This window comes from Fulmarus glacialis, unplaced genomic scaffold (genome assembly GCF_000690835.1).
Source record: "Fulmarus glacialis isolate BGI_N327 unplaced genomic scaffold, ASM69083v1 scaffold7307, whole genome shotgun sequence".
NCBI lineage: Eukaryota > Metazoa > Chordata > Aves > Procellariiformes > Procellariidae > Fulmarus > Fulmarus glacialis.
In genome coordinates, this window is record NW_009222514.1 from 1 (window position 1) to 25,521 (window position 25,521).

Consider the following 25,521-nt stretch of genomic DNA (forward strand, 5'->3'; position numbering starts at 1 on the left):
GAATGGGCGGGGGGAGCTCGGCGCGGAAAAACGCCAATCCCGGCGGTTTGCCGGTTGTTCGCTTATTTCTAAACTGGCTGAGCAGAATATACCGTCTGCGGTGCTGTCTCTGGTGCGCGGATATTGTGCCGGGCCCCCTCCTCCCCCGGCATTTTGCTGTTTTACCGTGAATATCGTATTTCTCTACTGCCAGGCTCTCCATAGCAACGAGCACTTAACCAAAAATACCATTTTCTTTAAAATTCTGAATGAGCGCATTATACATTGAGCCACCAGGGATGTGTCCTCTCTATGCAGGATTATTAGTTTTGGGGAAATGTTGGTGTTTTGTTTTTTTTTTTCCTTGCAGCTACTGGTCAAAATGGAGCGTCAGCCTTTCATTAATACCTTCCTGATCTGCAGCATACTCAAAATTGGCATTTTTTAATCAAGAGAGCCCCAGAGGTTTTCTCCCTGTCCTTTCACCTTTTTTACCCACTGGAAAGTCATCCTTTTGTCAGTGGCACGCAGGCTTTGAGGCGCCTCGGCAGGAAGTGACAAAGATACCATTTTAAAGCAAACAGATAAGATGCTATAGGTGGATATTTCCCCTTGGTAATTTTGTTTAGAAATCTAGGGTTTCCCCCAGTAAAGAAATATTGTGTGGAGAGTTAACACAGCTGACAGCATGTAAAGATCTCTTGAGTGGCAAAAAAAAAAAGGAAGTGATTTTTTTTTTTTTAATATATAAACACCTGGAATAAAGAAGAATTCTTTTTTTTAAAGCCCAAGAGGGAATAGTTGAGACAAAGGATGTTGTTGTTAGAGATTCAGCATCCTGAATTAGAGGGTTTTCCAATTAGCATCTGAAATTATTAGAACGGTTCAGGAAGAAGAACATCGTATTTGACAGTTCTGTGTTTGACAGTTCTGATGTCTTCTTGGTTTTCCTCCTACAGCAAAAATTATCGTTAATAGGGCTGGGGTCCAGAGCCTTTGGGCACTTTTTACACTATCATTTAGAAAAAGGAAAGAAAAAAAGAAGGCATTTACCATTTTCTTCTTACAAAGGGACGTGAAAGCTTTTTTGTTGGTTTGGGTTTTTTTTTTTTTTTCATTGTTTAATACTCTTATTGTCAGGCCCATAACCAAAAAAAAGTTTAGAGCTTCATCCTTTAGTGTGGTCCTTTACACAGCAATAAATCTTTGAGTTTGTTATATTGGTAGTGACAGCAGTGCTGTGCTTTGGCCGGTCTCAGTGAGGTGTGAGGCATGGAGTAGAAGCCATTATTTTTACCTAATTTCCCAGTGTTTGCAACACAGATTTTGTACAGTATAACATATCTGTGTGTGCTTTTAAATTGAGAGACATCTTGGAATGATACATTTTTTTCCTCTGTGATTTGTATCAGCGGGATATAAATAACTCCAACAGTGGAAGGTGCCTTTATAGTGGCGTGGCGGTGCCGAGAGGAGGGGCCTGTGTTACTTCAGCTTGTGTTGCTTTGGGTTGTGTTCGGCCTCTGAGCAGAACAACGTGTATAGAAGTACCCTGGCCACAGAGTTCATTGTGTGGGAAAGCAAAGTATCAAGAAATAATTGTTAAATCAGTAAACTCAAAATATTTAGATCGAATTGGGATAATTGAACTAAAATTGGGGTAATGAAATTGAAGAAAGTTCCATGGAGTAAATCTTTCAAGTCTCAACGGCGTGTTGAGATTATCAAGTAGTCCTATATTGTCAAACCACTATTTTTATAATAATATTTTTCTGTATGACAAAGAAGAGTTGCTTTATGTCAGAATGATTTCTGATACACTGTGATATGTCATACTTAAAACCACGATTGAAATTAAATCTCTTGCTAGGTGCCAGAAATATTACATAAAAATGGAGAATATCTTTAGAAAAATCAGATGTGATTTTAACTTTAGGCTTGTCTTTGAAATTTACTGTTCTTGTTACGCTGCTATAGGATTTCTGATGTATCTGGCTGCAACCAATCTTTGAGGAAGAGGTGACTAGAAGGAAGTTCTTGCAACATGTAGTGTAGCAGAGAGGCAGGCAATGGCATCTTAAAGGTCTAAAGCATTAGAGATGGATGTTCATATTGGTATAGGACAAATGGTAAGTTACTTAGTGGCCTGTAAAATTGCTCTAATTGTGTTTAGGGTTTTTGTTTGAGAGTTGCATCAATGGAAAGAATCAAGCACAGAGACCTGATAAGAATATTAGTATTCATTTTAAAACCTGTCATGTGACCTGTTGTGAGCTTCCTCATTCTTTTCGTTTGAAAGAATACTTATACATACAAGTTCTTACTGTTTGATGACTCAGTAGGAAGTGAAAGAGTCAGTATAAACCACAGTGAAATGGAGAAGAAACTATATATGGTAAAATTTCTTACATACGTGGTCTTGCACACAGGCAAGCTAAGTAGCTATTCTTAAAGCATTCTGAATGTATAGCAAATGCATGCAAAGATGAGTGATGATGAACTCTCGGCTTCTTTAGAGAGATGCGTAAATTCATTGAGTGTTAGTGTTACTGTTCAAGATACCGTGTATACTAAGCATTGTACTGAAATTTTTTGATAATTGTTCCAAGGGGTGTGCGCAATAAGGGACGGAAGAGAAACAAGTGCGCTATACTTAAATTCTATTAGAAGGTTCCAAATTGAGAGTGGAAAGAACAGTGAGTATTTAATGTCTGGCACTGGAAAAGAGAAGCTGATTATATTCCAAACTACTGCAGTTCATAACGTTTAATTGAAGATTTTGAAGGATCTTCTGTGAGGAAGGGAGAAGTATCTTATGTTTTCTGTATCTCTTCAAAAATCTAAAACTGTTCAAGATCTATTATATGGATATATTTGTGCTTCCTAGGTGCATTTCCTGTTGGTAGTTTTACCAAGTGTGGTTCTTCAGCCATGATTTCCAATGTTATGTTATCGCGAACCTACCGAACCAGCTAAATATTCAATATCTCGTCAGGGAGAATGCTACAGTGGGGATGCTCTCATTGATGGGGAAGCTGATGTACAAGGCTGACTTGTTCTCATCTTCACCAAATTTTCATGTAGCCTGGGGGGGGTAAATTTCAAATTTGAAGGGGAAGAGGCAGAGTTAAAATTTTGCCCCATCTATCTTCTGTTGAGTTTATCAGACTGTAAAAATGTCATTTTTAAGGCTCTCTGTTCTGGCCTGAAAGAGGTAGGGAACACAGACTGTGAACGTCCAAGCTTAATCTTGCTCATTGTAGTTCACATAGATTAAATCTGGTTTTGATTGTGTTTTAGGCTGGTTGAAGAAATGACAGTCTGCTTTTAAAATCTAGGATTTTATTAATTGCCAGCATTGTTAACATTGTTAACTACATGGGAAGGTGTGTCAAGGCTTTAATGTGGAAAGGGGCTGGAAGTTACGGTTACAGTTCAAATAGTAAGAGCTTAGAATAGTATTTTTGTAGGTTGGCATTTTCTAGGTCAGCGTAGTTGTATGTGATTTCGAGAAGTATTTTCAAGGTTGGCTAAGAGGCACTTACTGATTTTGAGCAGTAGTCGTTTTGGTCGCGCGTCTCAGTGATTGCTATATACATCTCGGGGTTTATTTGCCCAGTCGACAGAATTTAAAAGTGTGGATAGCTTGAGTTGTAAAGATTCATTTAGATGTTACTGGTCCTGTTACTTCTGTTGACCAGTGTGGTTGGTGATGACTGGTAGGGAAGTTGCTTCATGCTGGGGGAAAGAAAAGGAGGAAAAGCTGTAAGCAAATATATGGGTGTAAAGGTGCATGGGCTACCTGGAGGCGCTTATGGTTGTACTTGGGACAATTTATGAAACCCGAAGCTGGAGGATGGGATTGTATGGGCTGTTTTATAGAACTTCCTTCTAGCTTGATCAGGTCCAGGTCCTGCACAATGAAATTTATAACAAGCATACCTAAATATTGTAGTTGCAACAAAAATTGTGTGATTGCCCTGAATGCTGTAATTTGCTAACTCTGAAAGGGAGCTTCCCGCCCCGCCCCCCCCCAAATTTGGACACCATTATTTGGACTCAGCTCAGTCCTTCAAAATGTCTCATGTTTCCTCTGGTGTAAAACTTCTGGTGAAGTCTTCTGGTGTATTCAGGTAGAGTGATCCAAAAATGCTTGTGGCTACTCTTTGCTTTCTCATAGCAGCACTGCATTCTTGAATACACAGATAAGATCTATGTAACTCCTAGGTACTTCTGGCCTTAATATAAGCAAAAGAGTTGATAAGTACTTGCCTTTTCAGAGAACATGGATTGAAGTAGAATGAGCAAAATGAGTTGTATACACAGTGTCATTCCTCAGGTATTCCAAACAGCTCTGCCTTTGGAGACAGCAAGCACTGAAAGGGTGAAAGAAATTAGGGTCACAAAAAGCAAAAAAATTTCCCTTCCCCCCCTGTATTAGCCTAACTTTAATTAAAATATCTCTTGGCTCTTTCTGTAATTGACTTTATAAATTTCTTTCCAAAACAGGTGCCCTTTTTACTGCAGTAAGGCGAATAATTTAAAGCAACAGAAGGGACTTTTCATGTTACCGTTAGTGTAATGGCAGAATTCTCCTCAGCTGCAATTAGCTGTGCTCTTTGCTGTGGTAATTGTTTCAGTGGCAGTCTTCAGACCTCACTTCAGAAAACTCGGTGAACGTTTTGGAAATTCTAGCAGATGGCTTTTAATACAACCTGAAATGGATAATTAAGCTTTAGGACAGGGTCCCAAGGAGGTTGTGAATTGTCTGTCCTTGGAGGCTTCCAATACCCAACTGGTCAAAGCCCTACGCAACCTGGTCTGAATTCAGGTTGACTCCTTTGAGCCCAACGTTGGACGAGAGAGCTCCTGAGGTCCTCTCAGACCTGAATGATCCTGTGGTGCTCTGTTATTGCTGTTACACCTAGATGGTTGAGTAATTTTGCAGATGAAAATGCGTAATGTTTAGTTTGGGACTGCAGGAGGATGTTCTGGCATGTTGATGTAGCACAGTATGCTAAGTATGCATCAAAAAAAGAGAAGCCTGCTCTATGTGAACTGCAGGCGGAACATCAGAGTAGGATAGCCGAAGAGCATAACTTGCTGATCCCCATGAGCTAAAATTGTAACTTCTTCCTGGCACATTTGAAGTTCTTGTTTTACAACTGAGCTTCCTCTAGTGACTTTTTTTTTTTTTTTAAATGCTCAGTTAATCCTCACTGTTTTCTTGGTGTATATACTATCTTGGGACCCAATGATATAAAGCTTCCTTTCGTATGTATTTGGGTAACAAACACTAACAGTATCCTGTTTGGTGTGAACTACCATCAGCTGAGGTCTTGGTTGAGCTCTTGGTTTTACAAGTGCTTACTGCAAACTTGTATTTTTATCCTTAAAAGAAATCCTGAAAATTATGAAACTCTGAGAAATCCATCTGAATTGCACAGACTATCTGCTAGTTCACTGTTAAACACTTTCTATAACAGCATAACACCTGAACTCACAAGGTTTTGTTTTTTTCTGGTGTGTAATTTGTTATGCTACTGCGTGCTCTAATTGGAGAGGCGATTTAATTTGGTCTCATTGGGTACTCGTTGTAAGGTGATCCGTTACAAAATGATGGGTTTCAGGCTGCTAGAGAACTCTTTTATGGAGTGGCAGAAAATCTAAATTCAAACACTGGACTCTTTTACACCTCTCAATGTACTTAGTTGTTTTAATACTGTTTCTCAAAAATCTGATAGTCTGATTCAGAAAACATTCTGGAAAATACTTTAATTCAGTTTTACAGATCTATGCATCATCTGAAATGTGTAAAATTGATTTGAAAGTATAAATCCAATTGGTTTCCAGTGGGACACATGCTCTTAAATTTGGGCTTTTAATTTTTTACCCCAAACGAGGTTTCTATTGGTAAAGAAAAGTAATGCATATTCTAATAAAATTATTTATTCCTTTTCAGTTTGTGAAATGTGGCTATGCAGGCTCAAATTTTCCAGAGCACATTTTTCCAGCTTTGGTTGGAAGACCCATTATAAGATCAACTGCTAAAGTGGGAAACATTGAAATCAAGGTAAGTTTTTTTCATTATTTTTCTGTTCTGACAGATAAAAATATTTAGGGCAGCTTTTGACTTACGTAATGTTTGGAAATGCTTTTTCCTTAATTCCCCTTTATGCTGTTTCAGTATCTCTTGATTCATCGGTTTTTAGCCTGTCACAAACTACAAAGTTATTAAGAGGGTAATCTAAAGCACTGGAGGCCTTCAGATAGTACAACTGAGGAGGCAGCAGGTAGGGCGTGAGTGGTTCTGGGCAAAAAGGGGCTTCAAATGCCAATATGTAAATGATGTCAAGATTAGATGGCAGAAATCAGACCGAAGTGGTTGACGTTTGTCACCGAGCTGTGCTGTGGGATTTTGAGACAATGCTGAAGAATGGCTGGAGCTTCCAGGTCTTTCTATACTGTTTGCTTTCTACTCACAGTTGATCATCTGTGATCTTGTATAAGATGTTTAACCTTGGTTGTGTTTGCATTTCATCATTTCTATTGTTTTTGTTTTCTTTTCTTATCTATGTTGATAAACACAGGTACTCCACACCAGTTAGAGATGGAGAGGCTGTATTCAGGCTACTTCATCTTGGGATTCCAAGCTTGGAGTGGGGGGGACCACTGTTTGAGAATCTTTTTCTGAAGTCTGGGGAGCTTTATTTTGTAATTACAGAGTAATGCTTCAGATATTAGTAGTTGCTTCAGCAATACAGGCTTCAGTAAATGTCTTGGCCCTGCTGCGGTTACATCCTCCCTTCTTGCTTCTAGCCACTCATTCGCACCTTGTGCTGGTCGTACTGCTTGTGCAGTCATGTGGTGAGCCACTTTAGTGAGCTGATCCAGCTGAAAAAGAGTGATTTCTTTGTCAGGTAAAGTTTTGACTGCCTTACTAGATAATTGAGCAAGCTCCAGTTTGAGAGCAAGGCAGAAGCAGGAACTTGAGGGAGAAGCAGGAGGCGACGCAGAACTGTAGAAGCCCTCACTTAGGCCAGTGAGAGTCAAGTAGAACCGCGCATGTACAGGCTTTCAATTTTGCTTTCCTTGTTGCTTCTGAGCAGCAGCTTAGTAAAAGGGAAAAAAAAAAAAAATCTGCCCAGTCTTTTTGCTTATTTTCAGAACCCTATGGGCAACAAGAAGAACTTCAGTTACCTGATTTCTGCTGCTGCCTGTAAAAAGTTAGTAGTATCAGCAGAAGGCCATAGTGGGAAGTCAAGAGGATGAAAGACATCAGGCCTTTCCAAAATACCCTTTTTTTTTTTTTTTTTTTTTAATATTGCAATACCGCTTACCTTGTGTCAGCTAGGACAATTTGGTTGAAAGGGTAGTTGAAAGGGTGGAGATCTTTCCCTTTCACAGTAGATAGGAGTTTTTGTAAGGAGAGGGAAAACATGTTCCTTTCTCTTGCAAGACTTGGGGAGAGGTGTTTCTTTGGATATCTACTTGAACTTAATGTGACAATTTCTTCAAGGAGGTCCTGGTTTTATGAAAGTTATGCAGTGATTTACAAGTCTTAAGTCCAAGAAAAATTGGCTTGCATGAAATGTCATTGTTGAAGTCATGTTTTCTTTCCAGCTGATCTGATACAGCCTGTCCTGCCAGTTTTGGTATTCTCTGATTATCTGATAACTTAGTTTAATATCATTACGGATGACAGTGTTGAATTGGAAATATAGGAGGTAGAAGTGGTTAATTGCTATGAGATCAGTACGAAAGAACCAGTAAACTATAATTTCGCGTGCATCGCCCATCTTCTGCTTGAGCATGCAGAAGACGGGCATGGGTGTATTTTAGAGACTATAAACTGTGTCTGGATTCTTCCTAGAAGTTTTATAGCATCTGCCTATAATAGCTTGTCACTCTTTCTTAAGGAAACAGTGTGTCAAGAGAAGAAATCCCTGCCACAGATACTTTGGCTATCCCAGTAGGATAATACAGTAGGAAGACTTGTTAAGTGTGAGTGCCATTTTTCTTTGTGAGATTCTTGCAGATTTCCTAAAAAAAAATGTATTTTAGCAGATGAGTTTTATGCCAAAATTTAATTCTAGCTATTCACTGCAAGTTCCTACGGGATAAGTTTAAAATTGAGTAAAGGAAGCTGGCAAGAAGATTATCAGTTTAACTTTTCAAAACTATTCAGAAAAGCTGTCATTCCTGTGAAATTCAGAAACTCTGTGAGAAGAGTCTGGAAGCTGATCAAAACAGTGGTTATCATTCATCTATTGAGTTACCAATTTCAAGTTGCTTTGTCCATGTTTTCTTTCTGGATTCTCATTTCAGCCGGCAGCAGGGATGTAGCTTTTTCTCCTACTCAAGAGTCTTCAGTTCAGGACATAAACACAAAAATTCAGTTATTACTGGGATTATTTTACTTAAAATTGCAACCTTAAAATTCTAAAACCAGAAGCATAGATCCTGCTCTTAGTTTCTACTTACTAATCTTTGAAGGAGGTTTGGGGGTTAATAACCTTGTTAGGAAGGCAGGACTGATGAGTAGCTTTGGTTAAAACAATTAGGATTTTAGGGCAGATCAGACCCAGTGACCTGCTGAGCCATAGTCCATGTCCTACAGTTCTGCTCAGTTTCTGCCAAAGACAGCCTGGAGAAGGTCATTCTCTGGATTTGAAGCGAGGAACAGGGCCACATGCTGACCAGCCTCTTCGGTACTGCCTGTCCAAAGGCAGCTGCCAGAAACTACGTTTCTGATGCAATTTGCAGAATAAGCAGATTTGCCTTAATGGCACTGATAGTTATCCTATGGCTTTTGACAGTTTAGATGACTCAAAGTAAATTTGATCGAAGGAGGAAGAAATCTTAATAATGTGGAAATGGCTTTAGTATAATTTTAGACAATGTTTGTACACATACACTTAAAATTTCTCATAGTGTTTCCCGGCTGCTTTAGTTATCTTATCTTCCTACCTCCATAGCTTGCTTATAGGGAAATAGCTTTGAGACACCGTTCTTATTACTGTACTTCATGATCGCTTATTTCCATTCTGAGAGTAATGCCATAATTTAAGTAAATATCTCTTATTTGATTCTTTTGGCGTGTTTGTTCCATGCTGTATGAACAGATTAGCCTGCTTATAGGTGAATACTTTTATGTTATAGTTTTCAGTTCTTGGGTTTATAAAGCGGAATATTTAAAACAAAATTGAAATTTAGCATTTGTCAGAGCTAGTTGTAGTCAAATGCCTTGTGCAGAGTCTTGTCTAGTTCATATAAATGCCTTGCCCAGGGTAAAACTCCAGTGTTGCAGAATATGTATGCACAGAATCCTATTTATGAGAAAGAGGCACATATACTGATCTTGTTTGCAATGTGAGATGCATAAACATGACATGCCAGCGACATGTAGCAATAGCTTCCTTTAAAGAGACATTTTAATCTGAGATCCTGAGAATGTTAGCTTGGCCCTAACTAAACTAACTCAGATCATTTCCCGCTGTACATGCATCTCTTTTCAGCCTATTTCTACTGTGTACTTAAAATAATTTGAGAATTTCATTTAGGCCTTTTCTGACTTTCTTGCTTCTACCTTCTTTCTTCACCTTTCTTGACCTGTTGAAGTAGAATAACAAAAAGATGGTAAGTGAGGTGCCCCTGTGCTGCTTGTTTACCATTTTTGCTTGATGGGACCTAGTAGCTGTTGTTATTTTTCATTGTTTTGTCTTGTCCTACATTCTACATTTGAATACATACTTATTTTGGACGTTGTTCATTGCTTTGGTTTAATAGCAACTAATTCATGAGAATATTTTATGTATTGCTTCTAAATGCTACATAACCTGTACTTTTGCAAGATGTAAGAATAACTCTTAAACACGAGCTCAGCATCTTTAACAGTAGATATTGCTATATTTAACATTACAAACCAAGAGCTTGAAAAAACTTTCAGATTTTGGTTAGACAAATATTACTGAGTACCAAAGTGGTGGAAACATTCGATGTCATGATACTGGTTCCTCTCTGCAAATTCAGTTGTGCTGTCCTTCTTCCTCCTCACCTGCCAAGTGTGCATTTGTTAGTGTGCTCTTGAGAACAATTGTTCTGCCCTTTAGCTTTGTTTTAAAAGGACGTGAAAGTTTTGTGCAACTTCCATAGCAGCTTTTCCTGGGCTGCCCTGTTTGGTAGCATAGAGCCTCAAAAAACAATGCACAAAAAAAGCTTCCGATTCTTCTAACTGGTGGAGTTTCTGTTGTCTTAAATTCTCAGGAGTAACGTGGCTGCGTGGTGGAGTTTTCATAGTACAGTTTCACTAGAGTACATCTGATTTAAAATGTTAGAGTCTTGTCTTCTGTACAGTTGAGATAACTGAAGTGTGACCTACTGTGCAAGGGAAAACAAATGAAACACCTTGTCGGTGAGAGAGTGTGGAAAAGGAATGGTTTGGTTTAAACTATTTTCAATTAACTTCCTTTTTATATAGTCAACAGTAACTGTTTAGTTTACTTCTAAAAAAAGGCATTATAAACCGGATGCCGGATTTTTCGTTGTGCATCTTTTTTCCCCTAGCATCGAATAGTAGGTTGAGTAAGCCTCGCTTCAAAGGTTTCTGTGCCACAGTAACTGCAAACTGCGGTGGCATATTTTTGTACGAAGCAGCTGGGTTTTTTGCAGTTAAATTAATACAGTAGTATGGAAACAGTGCTATTGGTACCTAGAAATACGTTCTTATAGGCTAAACATGAGCAAGTCACTTAAGGCTTCTTTAGAAAAGTATGGGATATAATAGAGAGCAAAGATTAAGATGTTACTGTGCCTACTTCCTCTGGGAAATACGTGGGAAAGGAGAAGATATGATGTTACTAATTTGAATGTGCAATGTTTGCATAACTAACTTTAATAAACCGATTGCTTAATCAGTGTGAAATGACTATACAAACTATGCATTAGTTGGTTGTGTTTGTGTAAGAATGCATTACTGGGGTTTTTGGCTTGGGACTTTTGGCATGGGACAAAATATTTAGATGTGTCTCTTCACACCCTACTGACATAGGCAATATGTAAACCATTGTTTCTTTTAATGTCTGGTGTGGAACTCCTAATCTCTTATTTGCTTTTGCTACTGTTTGGTATGCTTATTCACCACTCATTATTCCTTTTTTGGTATTGTGCACAGAAATTTGCAACATGCATGGAAAAATATTCTGCCAAGCCCACCTATTACCCTTATGTCCTATTTTGCATCTCAGCCCTTAGAAATTAGTATTTGATAAAAGAATTTTGGAGGTGTCTGTGGAGAAACATCTGTACTTACAAAGGTCTTTGTAGTATCTAGCTGTAACAGGGTTTATTGGTTTGTTTAAGGTTAATTGGAAAATGGAATTAATAAAGTTTATTTTGGAAAAGGTTTGGGATGGGTAACAGCCAAATTTAAATACTACATGAAATATATTCTACTTCTCTCCTAAGTATCTGAAAATGATTCTAAAATGTGGGCATTGTTTAAGAACACAGTTGGACACAGGCTGGAGCAGTTCACTGTCATTTTGAGGATTTTGGTATTTAGAAAACTTTGCAAGCACTGACATGTTTCTATATTAAAATTTTACAGGATCTCATGGTTGGTGATGAAGCAAGTGAATTACGCTCAATGCTGGAAGTGAATTATCCAATGGAGAATGGCATAGTTCGGAACTGGGATGATATGAAGCACCTCTGGGATTACACGTTTGGACCAGAAAAACTTAATATTGACACAAAAAATTGTAAAATACTACTCACAGAACCTCCCATGAATCCAACTAAAAACAGGGAGAAGATCGTGGAGGTATGTCTAGTAGAAACTGATATATACTGTCATTGAAGCATCACTTAGAGATTTTAACTTCTTGGAACACCTGGTAACTGTCTGAGGCAAAGCAGTTCTGTTTTCTAGCCAGAACTCGTCCTCAAGCCATAGTCATGAAGGCCACTGTGGTTAAATTCAAACAAGCTGATCTCATTCAAAAGCTATAAGCAGGCTTCTTGTCTCAAGCCATATCACCATTAAAACACAGAATTGGAAATATATGTTTATCTTCATGTATCCAAGATATATTGATTACTAGCTATTGGATGAATGTTAATTACTTTAAATGACTTGGACTGCTGTAAGCCAGTAATGCTTCAGAGGAGATTGAGGTTTGAGCAAGATGATGCTTACCAGATGGAGCTGTGTTGTTGGAGGTAGTTGAGACAAAGGTGTGATGACAACCAATTCACTAATCTTTGATTAATGCTAGGGATTATCGATGAAAGCCTTCTAAGAAGGAAAGCCTGGTTCTTGGATCCTCAATCTCAGAGTGCTGCCCTGGGTGACCTAAGCTCCATCTGAACCTTGTGTTAATGTAGGTTGTCAGATGTATATTGTTTAGCTCCAGTACCGTGTGACAAAGCCTCGATTTTGAAGAGCAGTAATGTTTGACAAGAACAAAAAGTTTAGTTTCCCGTTTTGCTTTTTTTCTCAAGCATCATAGGTATTTTTAATTAATGTAAGTATTCAGTGTAACAAACATAACTTAAAAAATGCGGTTCTAGAGTAGCTGGTAGGGCAGGAAAAATGGATTCTAAGTCTGAAACCTTACCCATTTATCAGAACTTTGAATATGAAAGCTTGTGTATATATTTTTTTTTCCCAAATCTGTTGCTTAGTCTGATAAGACTTTACCTTTATCATTACCTGCTGACCTTTCCTTTAAAGTCCTTTTGTTGTCACAGCTACAGTAGTGCTTTCTGCAACGTGGCAGTGAATATATTTGCGCTAATCTTTTTTTTCAGTGGCTTGGGGGCAAGTGAACTATAGCAAAGTTGGAAAAACTTAAGTGACAAAAATCAAACTGTACAATCTAAATTCAGCATTTCTTAGCAATTGTGGACATTAGGGACCTATTACCTAAGTATTATGTAATGCAACAATAGTAATACCGTCTATTGTGTATCAGTCAGCTGTGGTGTGATAGACATAGCAGATTATTCTGGGTGGCCTCCATGTAGCAGGAGTGGATGAATTTCCTGTTCAGGCTTCTTTGCTTTTCAGCTGTCTACAATAGTGTTCTTGTTTCTGTTTTCCGGTTAAACACAAAAGGCTGGGTTTTAGTTATTCTGGGACTGAGTATAATTTTATACCATAAGTTGAAGAGTCTTGTATGGTTTCTGAAGTCTGACAAAATATTTGTATTGCCCCATTTGCTTTTTTAAACCACTGTAGAGATTGTAGATACTTAATCATGATCCAGGGGATTAGGGAAAACTAGAATCCATTTTTGTAAATTTAAATTTGAGTTAAACAGAAGTTCATTGTTTCTATTAATATTTTTAATGGATCACAGTGTTAGGAAGACTAGCAATATTTAGTTTTTAACTGCAACATATTTATACTCCTTTCTTCCATTTTTGACACGGACTCCTCCTTTTCAGCGAGACTACCCCAGTATGAAGCAGAGGACTGAGTTAAGATTTTTCCTAAAGCCTGCAGTAAGCATAGTAACGTCTCTGCATTTTGTGATACAGTGCAGTAGCATTTTAAAAGAAGAGCTTAGTCATCTGGACCATATCAAGATCATAGATAATTATATACACTGTACTTCATTTTACTTCCAGTAATTCTGTTTCCTCTCCCCATCGCTCCATCAAACTCAGCTACATAGTAACAGCAGCAAGTGTTCACATGACAGCTATATTGTAAAATAGATATTTTAAAAGTGCTGTTTCTTTCATAGCATGAAAGACACTGGTTGCTTCTCAGCTTGACTGACTGTTTGCTGTTTGTTTGTCTCTAGTTATCTGCTGCATTCTCATTTGTAATACCCTCAGGAGCGGCCAGACTGTAATAGCGTATCATGTAGCTGTAGAGATACTCTAGCACAGTCACTTCTCCTAATCCCAAACTAATTTTCTTTATCTTTTTTCCCAATTTTTAGTTCTTCCTTTCTATGCCCAATTAGAACATCACTTTGTAGATAATCCAAAAGCTGCTGTCACGAGAAGAAGAATCTTTTCAAGAGAACATCCTGCCCAGTGTTTATGTCTTAAGATTTGTTAACTTACACGTTAACAAATATATGTCCCGTGTCAAGGCATTTTTTCATGTCAAATAGGACAGAACCTAGATGTCTTGAAAGAAAGAATAACAACCCTCCAAAGGCCTGCATATCGGTTATAAAAGGGTTTTGCAGTGGCTTCTAGGGTTTAGTACGACATGTGAAGGCAGTAACTAATACTGTTTGAATATTCATTTTGTTGTATGAAGATGATAATTTAGAATTTTCTTAAATTAGTTTTTCATTTTGAAAGCACTCAGGTTGTTTGAAAGACTCAACCATTGGAGTAGTGCTGATTTTAGGCAACGACTGCTCAAATGGGATCTCTTTTTGAGTTGCTGCCCTTTCAACTGTTCCTTTTCTGGCAGACACTTCTGCTTCTTGTTTCTGAAGGTATTGCGTATGTCCTAAATTGTGGCCATTACGGAAGTTGCTTGCTAGCCTTGTAACGTCTTGCTCATTCTTAGCCCGTGCACCTGACTACTGTATTAAATTTCCTTTTATATTACCCAGTTCACATGGGGGGTTTATAAAAACCCGAAGTGTGATGTTCTCATGGCAGGGTGCTTTGCAGCTTACCCCCTCTGTTCCTTTCTGCTTGACTTCTGCTATACTGCGTGCTCACAGCAAATGTCCCGAGAAGGGCGGCATCGGTCTCCCCAGGGGTTTTGCCGTGTGCTCAATACAGCTATGAAATAATTAACTTGACTTTGCAAGGATCAGGTTTTTGATATGGGCCAGCCATTTAAAATCACACTATTGTAACAGAGGAGGTTCTTTAAATAGTTTAGAATTCTAAAATTGCCAGGCATCAGCTTTTTTTCTTTAAAAATATTTAGATATCTTTTACTTGAGCTGTGGGAGTACTTAGGATTTAATCAGTTTCTAATCCTAGAAGTTGCAGAAGTGCTCAGGAAGCTGCAGAATAGCAAAAGCAAAACTTCTGTATATGCTGGAATAATCAGAGTTCATCCGTTTTTCCTGGTGAAGCATTTTGAGGGGAAAACTGCTGTACAGTATGATTTGTTTACTTGGCCTTTTTTTGTGTTTATAAAGAAGACAAGATCTTATAAACTCTGCATCCTTTAATCTTAGACTCTCTTTCTTCATTGAAACTAGTTTAGTGGTTAGGGGAACCTAGTCTAAAGACAGGCAGTTACTTTTCAGTAGGCGTTCTGCAAATCTGTGGTTTTCTGTATGTAGTAACAGAGTTAGCCCTACCTGTACTGCTTCAATTGTAGTGGATTTTGCACTAATTCTAGAAGTCTGTTGTGCTTTAAAGAAGGGAAGAAGGCGGCCCAGATGCAGAGAACAACCTGTGATGCTGGGCTTATTCTAGACCCATGTGCGTAGGAGTCTGGTCTTTACTTGACATAGTCTGCAGTTGTACAAAGTCTGTAGGGCTTGATATAAAGAATAAAAAAAACCCCTGAACTTCATTAGATTTAGAGCATACACCTTTAACAAACATTTCATTCCCAACTCACACTTCAGTAATGAAGTACTTGGCTGGTCTACAAGTACTGCCTCCCACTCATTAAGCACTTTGGAAAACGGCTTAGTAAAGCTGCAGAAATTGGTGTGTGGGTTTCTTTTAATTATTCACTTTCATTGCTAAACGGATGTGGAATATTTCATATGGCTCATCTTGTGTGAACAGGTAAGGTATAGAACTGAATGTACTACTTACTGCCATAAAGCAAGTACGTTTCTAATGTTTGTGTAAATCTGTGTGATGAAATTTCTTGGAAAGTGTTTTTGATTAGCAAAAATACAGAATTCTAGAAATACAGTTTTCAAACATCTATAAAATTTCTTTTAAGTATTTGACCTGTTTTGGACGTTAACTTTTGCCTTCATCTTACAGGTTATGTTTGAGACATACCAGTTTTCTGGGGTATATGTAGCCATTCAGGCTGTTCTTACTTTGTATGCTCAAGGTAGGCAAAGATAACTTAAAATCTGTTTAGTTTATAAATGTGTTGCTGAGCCAAAGTGCTAATATGGTATTAATGGGTCTTGCTGTTGTAAGTAAGCTCAGCTCTGACTTACGGGCTTGCTTTTTGTTTTGAGGAACTATTGATAGGTACCACTGTCAGTGTTATTTTCATGAACCAGTGGAGGCATGCTTGTAAACGCAAAAACCTGGTTTATCAAAACTGTCATTGTTTCAGGGTGTAGTCATTTAGCCTTTGGCATCAAGTCTTAATGACGTGCTTTTGAGTTTCTGGTAAAGGAAGAATTTATTACCATAAGTGAATTTCAAGAAGATGGCTAGGTGACTTTTGCACTATTTTCTGTTCAAAAAAAATGTTGATTCTTTTGCTGTAGGTAAACTAGAATAAATGATGCTCAGCCTGAGGAGAAAATTACAGATTCACAGAATTCGATAGAAATTCTACCATTGGCTGCAACCCATCTAGGATTTTAAGAAGTTACTCAAGCACATCAGTTCTAATAACATTACTCCTTATATCTGTTTACTAGTGGCTTGGTGTATTTAGCTGTCACTTAGCAGCACATAAATATCCTTGTCCATTAACATGTCACCATAGTTTCTATGTCCAAGAGCAAAAGTGATGGGGTACTGGAAGGGTGGTTCTGTTATGCAAGTCATTAAAACTAGTTGAACTAAAACTACTTTTGCAGACCTGGATATTAATTTTATTTGCTGCAATCTGTGCTATTACTCTTCTTATTCCCCCCCCCCCCCCCCTTGTTTTTTCTGTGGTTTGGTTCCTTATAAGTATTTAACTGACTAACATATAGAGTCTTAAATTCTGCTGTAATTGTACATGTATTTTACTGTGTAGTGCTCAATTATTTTGTGAATAACAAAATGTGAAACAACTTAGAGCCGTCCACAGTGTTTCTACATACTATCATCTAAAACAAAGTTGAAGACTTTCGAAGATACAAAAACCAAGTGGCACATAAATAGTACATTTGCTTTTGAAAATAAAAAAAAGCCTTTTAAAACATCCTACTTATTTATATTACATTAAGGATTAAAGTAGTGGCTAAAACTACATACAGAGACATGCCTCATTTCAGTGCACCACATTTTGTTGCTGCTGTTAAAACTCTCTTAAGACTAATTGTTGCTTTTACCTGGAATTCTGTGTGCTTGTGTGCCTTCTAAAGGCAAAGGGGTTTATATATCAAAACCTAGTTCTAATTAGGAAATTCTTTAGCAGTTCCTCACAACAGTCTTTTGGAGTTAGGTGTAGTCCCTTGTGACTATTTCCTTCCTTACTGTGTGTGTCCGATTGCAAGACTTGTGTTTGCATAGCGGTTATTCCAGTTTCACTAATAAATCTGAAGATCTGATCACACAGCTCAACCAAGGTGTGTTATTTGGTTCATTCGAAGCAAATAACCAATTTGTTTGCCTTCTGTTTACAAAGCTTGAGCAAATTACAGTAGCCAAACCAATGCACCTTGCCATTACATATTAAATGTTCCTTCATTACTTTAAGGTGTTCCCTTATATATTTTCTTGCTTTAGGTAGCTTGTGAGAAACTATAAAACTGTTTTCTAATGAACTTTCACCATTAATTCTGCTTATTTATTTTGTTAGTGAAGTATAGAAACTTCTGTTTCTATATGCTTATGATATCTCAGTTTTGTACACCTTAGAATTTAATGGTTTTATGGTAAACTTATTTCACTGGAGTTAATTTCTTTAGTCTATGACAGTGGATCTGATTCAGCCTAACACTGTTTCTGTGGGGAAAAAAATCAGATGTGTGCTGCATAGTTCAAATACTCTCTACGTTATCGAAAGCATTGTTTTATTTTTTGAATACTAGTCAAAATCAACAAGTCCTAATAATCGTAACAAGGTAAACTTGTGGCCTGAATACCTCTAGGTTTCTTCCTACTTGAGAAATTAATGTAAGGTTGCACATATAAAGCTGAATCTGAGGAGGAATTTGTGCCCCAACAAGCATTTAATGATCTTAGACATTCTCTTCAATTAGAGTGCAATTTAAGATGTCAAAACACCAGATAAAATTGTGAACGGTAGGGTTGTAAGCATCTAGGAAAAAGTAGAGATAATACTTTTAAAAAACATATATGAAAGCATTTGTTACTATGATAACCTTAAGTTTAAAATCCAGCTGAATGGAAATAACTGAATTTTAAATTGTGACTACATTTCCCAAAATGATGACTGGGAGAACAGAGGTTCTATTAAGATTACAATGAAAAATCCTATCTTAAACTCACTACTATTCTGCTCTATTTATGAAGGTGCCAATAAAAGTTGTACTTCTTCCCCCCCCCATTCTTTTAGGTTTGTTGACTGGTGTTGTTGTGGACTCTGGAGACGGTGTAACTCATATTTGCCCAGTTTATGAAGGTTTCTCTCTCCCTCATCTCACCAGACGGTTAGATATTGCTGGGAGGGATATCACTAGGTACCTCATTAAGGTAAGCTGGAAAGAATTTTTAAGGTTGGGCCTGGTATCTGTGGTACATTGGTTCAAGTTAAAATCCCTTGATAGCAAGAAACCACTATACATTTTCCTTTTATTATTTGTATGTTAATTACATAAAGAACTCCTGTATTCTCTGTATTGCTTCTATCCTTATTATGTTTCCTCATCTAAATCACATGTGATGTTACTGATATTATTCAGAGATGGCACTTTTTCTTAGCAGCAGTCTTGTAGGAAGGGATTTTATTCCATATTTGGGAAGGGAAAACTCAAAAGTTGGCTTTCTTGATACATAAAATGAAAACAAAATTGTATTCTATCAGTTCTACTCATCTATTTTCAGAAAGACTTTTTCTTACAGTGTGGAAAATAGTGTAGTGATTCTTCCCTGATTATTACATAAGACAGTATGTTTTACAGATGATTTGTTTGGTTGGGTATTTTTAAATATAAGCAACATTCTGGATTGACAAATCTTATGGTTAAAGTGGAGTGTTCTGAAGGGAAGTCCTAAATACAAGAATTATTTTGGTTATCTTTCACTTGTCTTTGTAACAGTTATACTGAAAGTTGTAATGATGAAGAAAATTTCCCACTTGCAGTAATATTGCTGCTATTCTACTTTTCTGGTAGTCATGGATACACTGTGACAGATTTGACTTAATACTAAATTTGCAGTTAAAAAAGGGAGATGAACTTTTAAAGATACGTGTTTGAATGTACCCATCTACTGATAAAGAGATCTGGACTGTTCCTCTCACTTACTGCTAACCTAATATGTTCCCTCTAGCTCCTCTTACTGCGAGGGTATGCTTTCAACCATTCTGCTGATTTTGAGACTGTTCGCATGATCAAGGAGAAGCTATGTTATGTGGGATACAACATTGAACAGGAGCAGAAACTGGCATTAGAGACCACAGTACTAGTTGAATCCTACACGGTGAGTCAGACAGCTTTTCTTATCCTAAACTTCATAGGTTTAAATTCAGGTAGCATTTAGCTTTGATTCCTTCTAAATTTTTCTTGGCAGTAGTTCACTTCCCAGACATAGGAGTCTGTAGAATCAGATTACTTGGTTCTGGGAAAACTTTTAAAAGCTTTTTTTTTTTCTTTTCAGATTTTCCATAAGACTTTGTACTAATTTTTGTCATTGTAGATCCTTGAAATTTGAATATTATAGTACAGGAACTTCTAGAGACAGCGGACTTACTCTAGCATGTCAGATCGTTTCAGCTTCATCCATCTAGCAGTGACACCTATGAGACTGATATCTGGTGACAAGAATGGTAAACTTAGTGGAAACTTCTTGTGATCACACACGGAAGAAAAGAACTTGCAGGAAAGCATTAGTCTTGCTGTAAGATCATCTTTTAAATCAATATTAGGAGCTGTATTGCAAGGAAATGTTTGGTACGTCAGTATCGATGTATCTGGTCCCTGATGTCTCTAAGTAAATTGCATAACGATTGAAGAATTTGTATCTTCTTTCAGTAGTACTGAATGACTTCTTACAGTGGTGACAATTATCAACAATTTCCTGTTTTAAAACATTAGGGAACAATGTAGGTCATTTCCTTTTGGTTTGATTAGTATCCAAGTGGCTAAAAGTAGTCTTCTAAATGGTGTTTTTTCTTCGCTAGCTCCCAGATGGCAGGATTATCAAAGTTGGTGGAGAACGGTTTGAGGCACCAGAGGCTCTCTTCCAGCCTCACTTAATCAATGTAGAGGGGGTTGGTGTGGCTGAATTGCTGTTTAACACCATCCAGGCTGCTGACATTGATACCCGGTAAGAGCAGAACACTTAAAATCCTCTGTCAGGGTGCAGGGGTGACGTGAGAACTGCGTTCAAACAAAGTAACATCTTTTGCTTTAGACGCTTTAGACGCACTGCTGGGGAAATCTGTGCACTGGGAGTGGGGCTCAGTCTGAGATCTTGGAGCTTAACAGGTTGTCTGGAAACGTGACTATTTTGGTATGAATGAGCAAGGATAAAATCTTGGAAGCACAATATTTTTTTACTGCTGCTTTCTGGGATGCCTGGAGGAGCATGAACAAGTCTGCCAAACTTGTGCAGAGTCTGTCTTTGTGTGGTGACTGGCTTTTAGATTTCTATTTACTCCCCTGTATGTGCAGGTACCTACTTGTACTACTGAGTGTACTATACACCACTAGAAAGACTATTTTTTTGGTCAGGTCTGAATTCTACAAGCACATTGTGCTGTCTGGAGGGTCCACCATGTACCCCGGGCTGCCTTCGCGACTGGAGCGGGAACTTAAACAGCTCTACCTGGAACGAGTTCTGAAAGGAGATGTGGAAAAACTCTCGGTAGGTACCGAGTCGCGGCTTTATTTGTGTGGGGCCGAGGTTTATCCTGAATCCCCACTAGAGGGAACCAAGTAGTCAGAAATGACAGAAGCTGCGGGTGGCCCTGCATGCAACTTGCAAAATTGCTGTGTCTCGGTTCTTCACACCCCTGCGTTTCGTATAGATGGCTTGTGTCTATATAGTTGCAATAAAGCCACCTTCTAGTCCATGCTAATAGCAAGTAATTCCTGAAGTCATGGGTTAGTTTGAATGTAAAATGGCCTGATAAATGCTAGGGCACAACTTGTAATGTAGGTTAAACAAAGCTAATGAGTTTTTGTGCCTTAAAGTCATCATTGAGCAAAAATGATTTTTTTTTTTAATCTGTGAAAGTTTTGGTTCATGCTATAAGTGAAATACTCAAAAGTAAGAGGCTAGAGTTCTCACACACCTTCAAGTGAAATAAATTTCGCTTGTTCATTGGTTACTGTGATAAGCAGACAACAGCCACACACACGTTACAGAGGTAACACTGCATTGTAATGCTATCTGCTTTTCAAGGAGGAGATATGTACAGAGAAAATTCCCTTGAGTGGAGTTTCCAATGTTGAACTGAATTGAACTTCCCTGGTTCTTAATACAGTGTTCTCTAAAGGTCTTTGCAGCTATATGGAATGACTCAATTGTACAGAATGTTTTAAGTCTAAGACAATATTTCACACAAAGCTTTGACTGTACTCAATTTTGCTCTTGAAGTTAGAGCTTTAGCATCGAAGAATTTAAGGGACTATTAATTAGTTAAGCTGGTCTAGATTGTGTAAATTTAAAATCTGTTCCATCTGCCCTTCTAAAACTTGGTATAATTCTAAAATACTTTGTGATTTGATGATCTGGTAACTTCAGATAATTTTAGCCATCGAAGCTTAGGAAGTATTTCACTCTTTACCGTGTTCATGAAATGCAAAAATACGGTCTTTAATTTTGTATTCTGACTCCTGGGCTTTTTGTGGATATGCTGAAAGTATAATTTCGGGGAAAGTGTCAATAGCTGTCTCTAATTTCCAGTGCAAAGTAGTTATTTTACTTTGGTTGCGCAAGCTGGAAGCTCACGCAGAGTGCCCTATGCTAGCATTTCAGTTTTTTGGTTGCGTTTTTCTCACTAAACAGTTTCCATTTCATTGTTCTGGTGGAAAGCACAATTTTATTTTGAAAGGTTTTGTTTCAAGAATCCTAGTAACAGTTTCTTTTTCTTTTTCTTAGAAATTTAAGATCCGAATTGAAGATCCACCTCGTCGAAAGCACATGGTGTTTTTGGGTGGCGCGGTTCTAGCAGACATCATGAAAGACAAAGACAACTTCTGGATGACCCGACAAGAATACCAAGAAAAGGGAGTGCGTGTGCTGGAGAAGCTTGGTGTGACTGTTCGATAAATCCCAAAGCTTGTTCCCATCACATGTCTAAAGCTTTTTTTCTTTCATTGCCAATCCCTGAACACACTCAGCTACATGCTATGGAAAGGCCTGTCTGTGGCCTTTTTGACCCAAAGGTCAGGTTTTGTTCTGGTTTCTTGGGGTAGCTTTTGTTAAATGTTTCTTAATGTGGCTAAATTTGACTATTAAATTTTGACCACTTCCCTGCAAACAAAACAGAGCAAGAGCAGCCTGTCTACTTCATTGTTCCTTCCCAGTAGGCAATTGGGTAATTCTGGTAGGCTTTTTCTTCTGGGTTTATTGCTGTAGTACTGCTAACTTTTGTCTCTAGTTCACAAGGGGTTGTGTGCCTTTTTTAGCATAAGAAAACCTTTAAACAGGAGTTTTTGCTATTGGATCATTGTGGTGGTTATCTTTGCATCTTTTTGCCTCTCTCGACATTAAGGTTTTTTTTTTTTCTTTCCTGCAATTAGGAATTTTGATTAAACATTGTTAGAAACTAGTTTAACTAGCTGGAATGGCTTTAACACACTGTTTCAATGTAATGTGGTTCCATACGCACTGCTGCCTAAACTGGCTTCTGAGGTGGTTTACCCTTAAAGGTGGTGGTGGGGCTTTCAATACTGTATTTCTCTAAGTGGGCATGTACACAGTTGCCACAAATGGAGATACACCTGATATTCTGGCAAATGTAAATTTGTGGCCTTAGGTGTCTTTTTCTGGAGAGAGGAGACAGGTTTGAGCTGTGTTGCTTTTCTGTTAAGGGACAGCTGGGGGTCAGTCTGACCAAAAATGCCTCTTTTTATAGCTAAATTTTGGTACCATGTAGTCTCAGTGTAGGGAGCAAGAATGTTGAATTAGCTATTCTGTAATTGTTGAGAAACTTAGATATGCTGAGACAGGAGCCTCTAAACTTCTGAAGAGATTTAATACTTTCAGAAATGCTTGTGAAAACTGTAACTATAGATATTAAAACCCCCAAAACTAAGTTTTAAAAGTCTGATGTTTTAAGTGCTTGTATGTACATCTGAAGCACTTCCATTAAACTTTACAAATATATTAACCTAGTGCCAAGTAGTTACTGCAAATGAATATTTCAATGACCAGTGTTTATTGCAGCAAGCAGATATTTATAAACAACCACTGGCAGTAGGTTATAAAGGATGACCTATATTTGTTCCAGTTAAAAATAACATTGGAATATGAGGAGATGTTGGTTGGTAAATATCCACAATTCATTTTGTCCAGTCTTGATTTTTGATACTTAACATGGGATGGGGAAGGAAGTGAAAACCAGTGATGAAAATGCTGTTTCCAGAAAGTACATTAAAGCTGAGTTGTTCTGAAAAATAGAAGTTGTCACTAGTAATTATCAGCCATCTTCTCTGAGTATAGTTGCCTGTATTTTCTTCCTACTAGCAGACTGGTAACTATCTTTGCAATAAAATCTGCCTTACATAAAGCATAGCAAAAACTGCTTGCATACGAATGCCAGTTAGACTTAGTTCTACTTTGGTTTTCATGGAAATATTGTATCACTTCTTACTGGTTTTCCAAGCCTACCATAACATTTAAGCATAAGGAAGTTAAGATCTGCTTTTGACTTCCAAACCTTGGAATGTACGAGATACGCTTTCATACACTTGCCATTTGTCTACATCTTTACATTAATAATTGACCCCAGGAACATGGAAATATTAAACTCCCTTGGATTCTTAAAATTTGCTTTCTTTCTAAATCGAGCAGACAGCTTCCTTTTGGCTGAGTGAGCCAAACAGGCAGAAACCATGTCTGCATTTCTTTAATAACAAGACAGTCGCTATAGTATTGCTAGTAATGACCATTTAATTATAGGTGGGTGGGGTTTTTTGCAGCTATATTTACTCTTAACTTGAACAATATGAATTTGCAGGCATGCCGGTCATGCCTCAGTGCATGCACTTAAGCAGTTACTAGATTTTTGGGGACATGAATGTAAGGGGTACTCTGAATTCCTGTAGTCTTCTGAACATTTAATACACAAGATTTTAAAATGCTGTGGGCTTGCTTTAGAGCTATGGTTTCTCATGTGACTGTCTCTGGGCTTTTCGGACAGTGTTGAGAATCATGGAAATAAACCAAAGAATGACTTAAAAACCTTTTTTGAATGACAATCTGTCATGTGATTTTTCAAATCTAGACCTTGACCTTGCAACCCCTTTTCTAAACCATCTTCTCCCCTGTTCATTGGCTTCGGTATGTGCATGTTTGAGTAAAGGTTTTGGAATTTGGCCCTTTCACTAGAGAACTTCACAGCACCATGAGTAATAAATGTCAGTTGATTGTGCAGAATCTTGGGTTTCCATGGAAACTGTGTATATATTAAAAAAAAAGGCAACTAGAGTTTTAAATTACAGCTATCATGGATTCAGAAGAATGCATACGTAATCCAAATATTGAATGGGGTGTTCCAGTTGTGCTCACTGTGGTTCTCCATGTGTGTGTTTGCACACACGAGAGTGTATGTGTGTATTCTGTCAGCTGACAGCTTCAATATTGCTATGAAAGCAGTCTGGTTTTAGAGTTGTTTTTTTTTTTTTTGAAGACCAAATGACTTGAGTTGTATTTGCAATATGCTTCAGCTCCTATAAAATTAGGATAGAAGATGCCGCATCAGTTGTAAGTTTTTTGGAAACATCCTATTTTTAATGTTAAGCTGCTTCAAACCCCCCCCTAGGGTTCTAGGATGTTAACCGGTGTAACTCAAATGGCTTTTTATATAGTTCTGAACAATGTTAACACACAGCACTGGTTGAGACCATGAATGGAAATAAACATCTATTTAAATTGACAGGTCTTTTCAATACAAAAATAAAATCAGATTTTTTCAAAGTAGATTATGTTTGCTTTGTTTCCTTTGGGAAATCACAGTTCTGTCAGTTTTTCTCTAACTTAACTTCCATCACAAAACTATAATGAGCTGCTTATGCTGAGGAAACCTGACATGACAAAATAACACATTCCCTATTGATTGCTGTTGTAAAGTGAGAAAAGCACCCCTACTCCATTCTCAAGCCAAGACCCCACTCCCTCCGTCCTAGCTTATTTAAAAAGAAAATAAAATGCTTATCCTTGGACAGGAATCTTTTCTAGTTCAAGCTCTACTGCAAAATGGGAAGAGCCATCAACTTCAGCATCCCTGGCTAAGCTCAGAAGCCATATAATGATGCTCTGTTTAGCAAAAATCTCCTTGGCATTGCAACCTCATGTGCTACTTCACCTGCACCCCTCATTTTCACTGGTAGA

At 37.8% G+C, this 25,521-nt stretch overlaps 1 protein-coding gene across 1 annotated transcript; it reads left to right on the top strand.

Moving 5' to 3' along the window:
- Nucleotides 1-5,941: 5,941 nt before the first annotated feature.
- On the top strand, nt 5,942-23,580 carry ACTR2 (ARP2 actin-related protein 2 homolog (yeast); the record flags this gene model as incomplete). Its single annotated transcript, XM_009581466.1, has 8 exons — nt 5,942-6,052; nt 11,588-11,803; nt 15,922-15,994; nt 18,356-18,492; nt 19,291-19,440; nt 20,141-20,286; nt 20,694-20,826; nt 22,066-23,580. Coding segments are annotated over 8 exons (1,137 nt in total), but the record flags the coding sequence as incomplete, so codon positions are not given.
- Nucleotides 23,581-25,521: the final 1,941 nt, after the last annotated feature.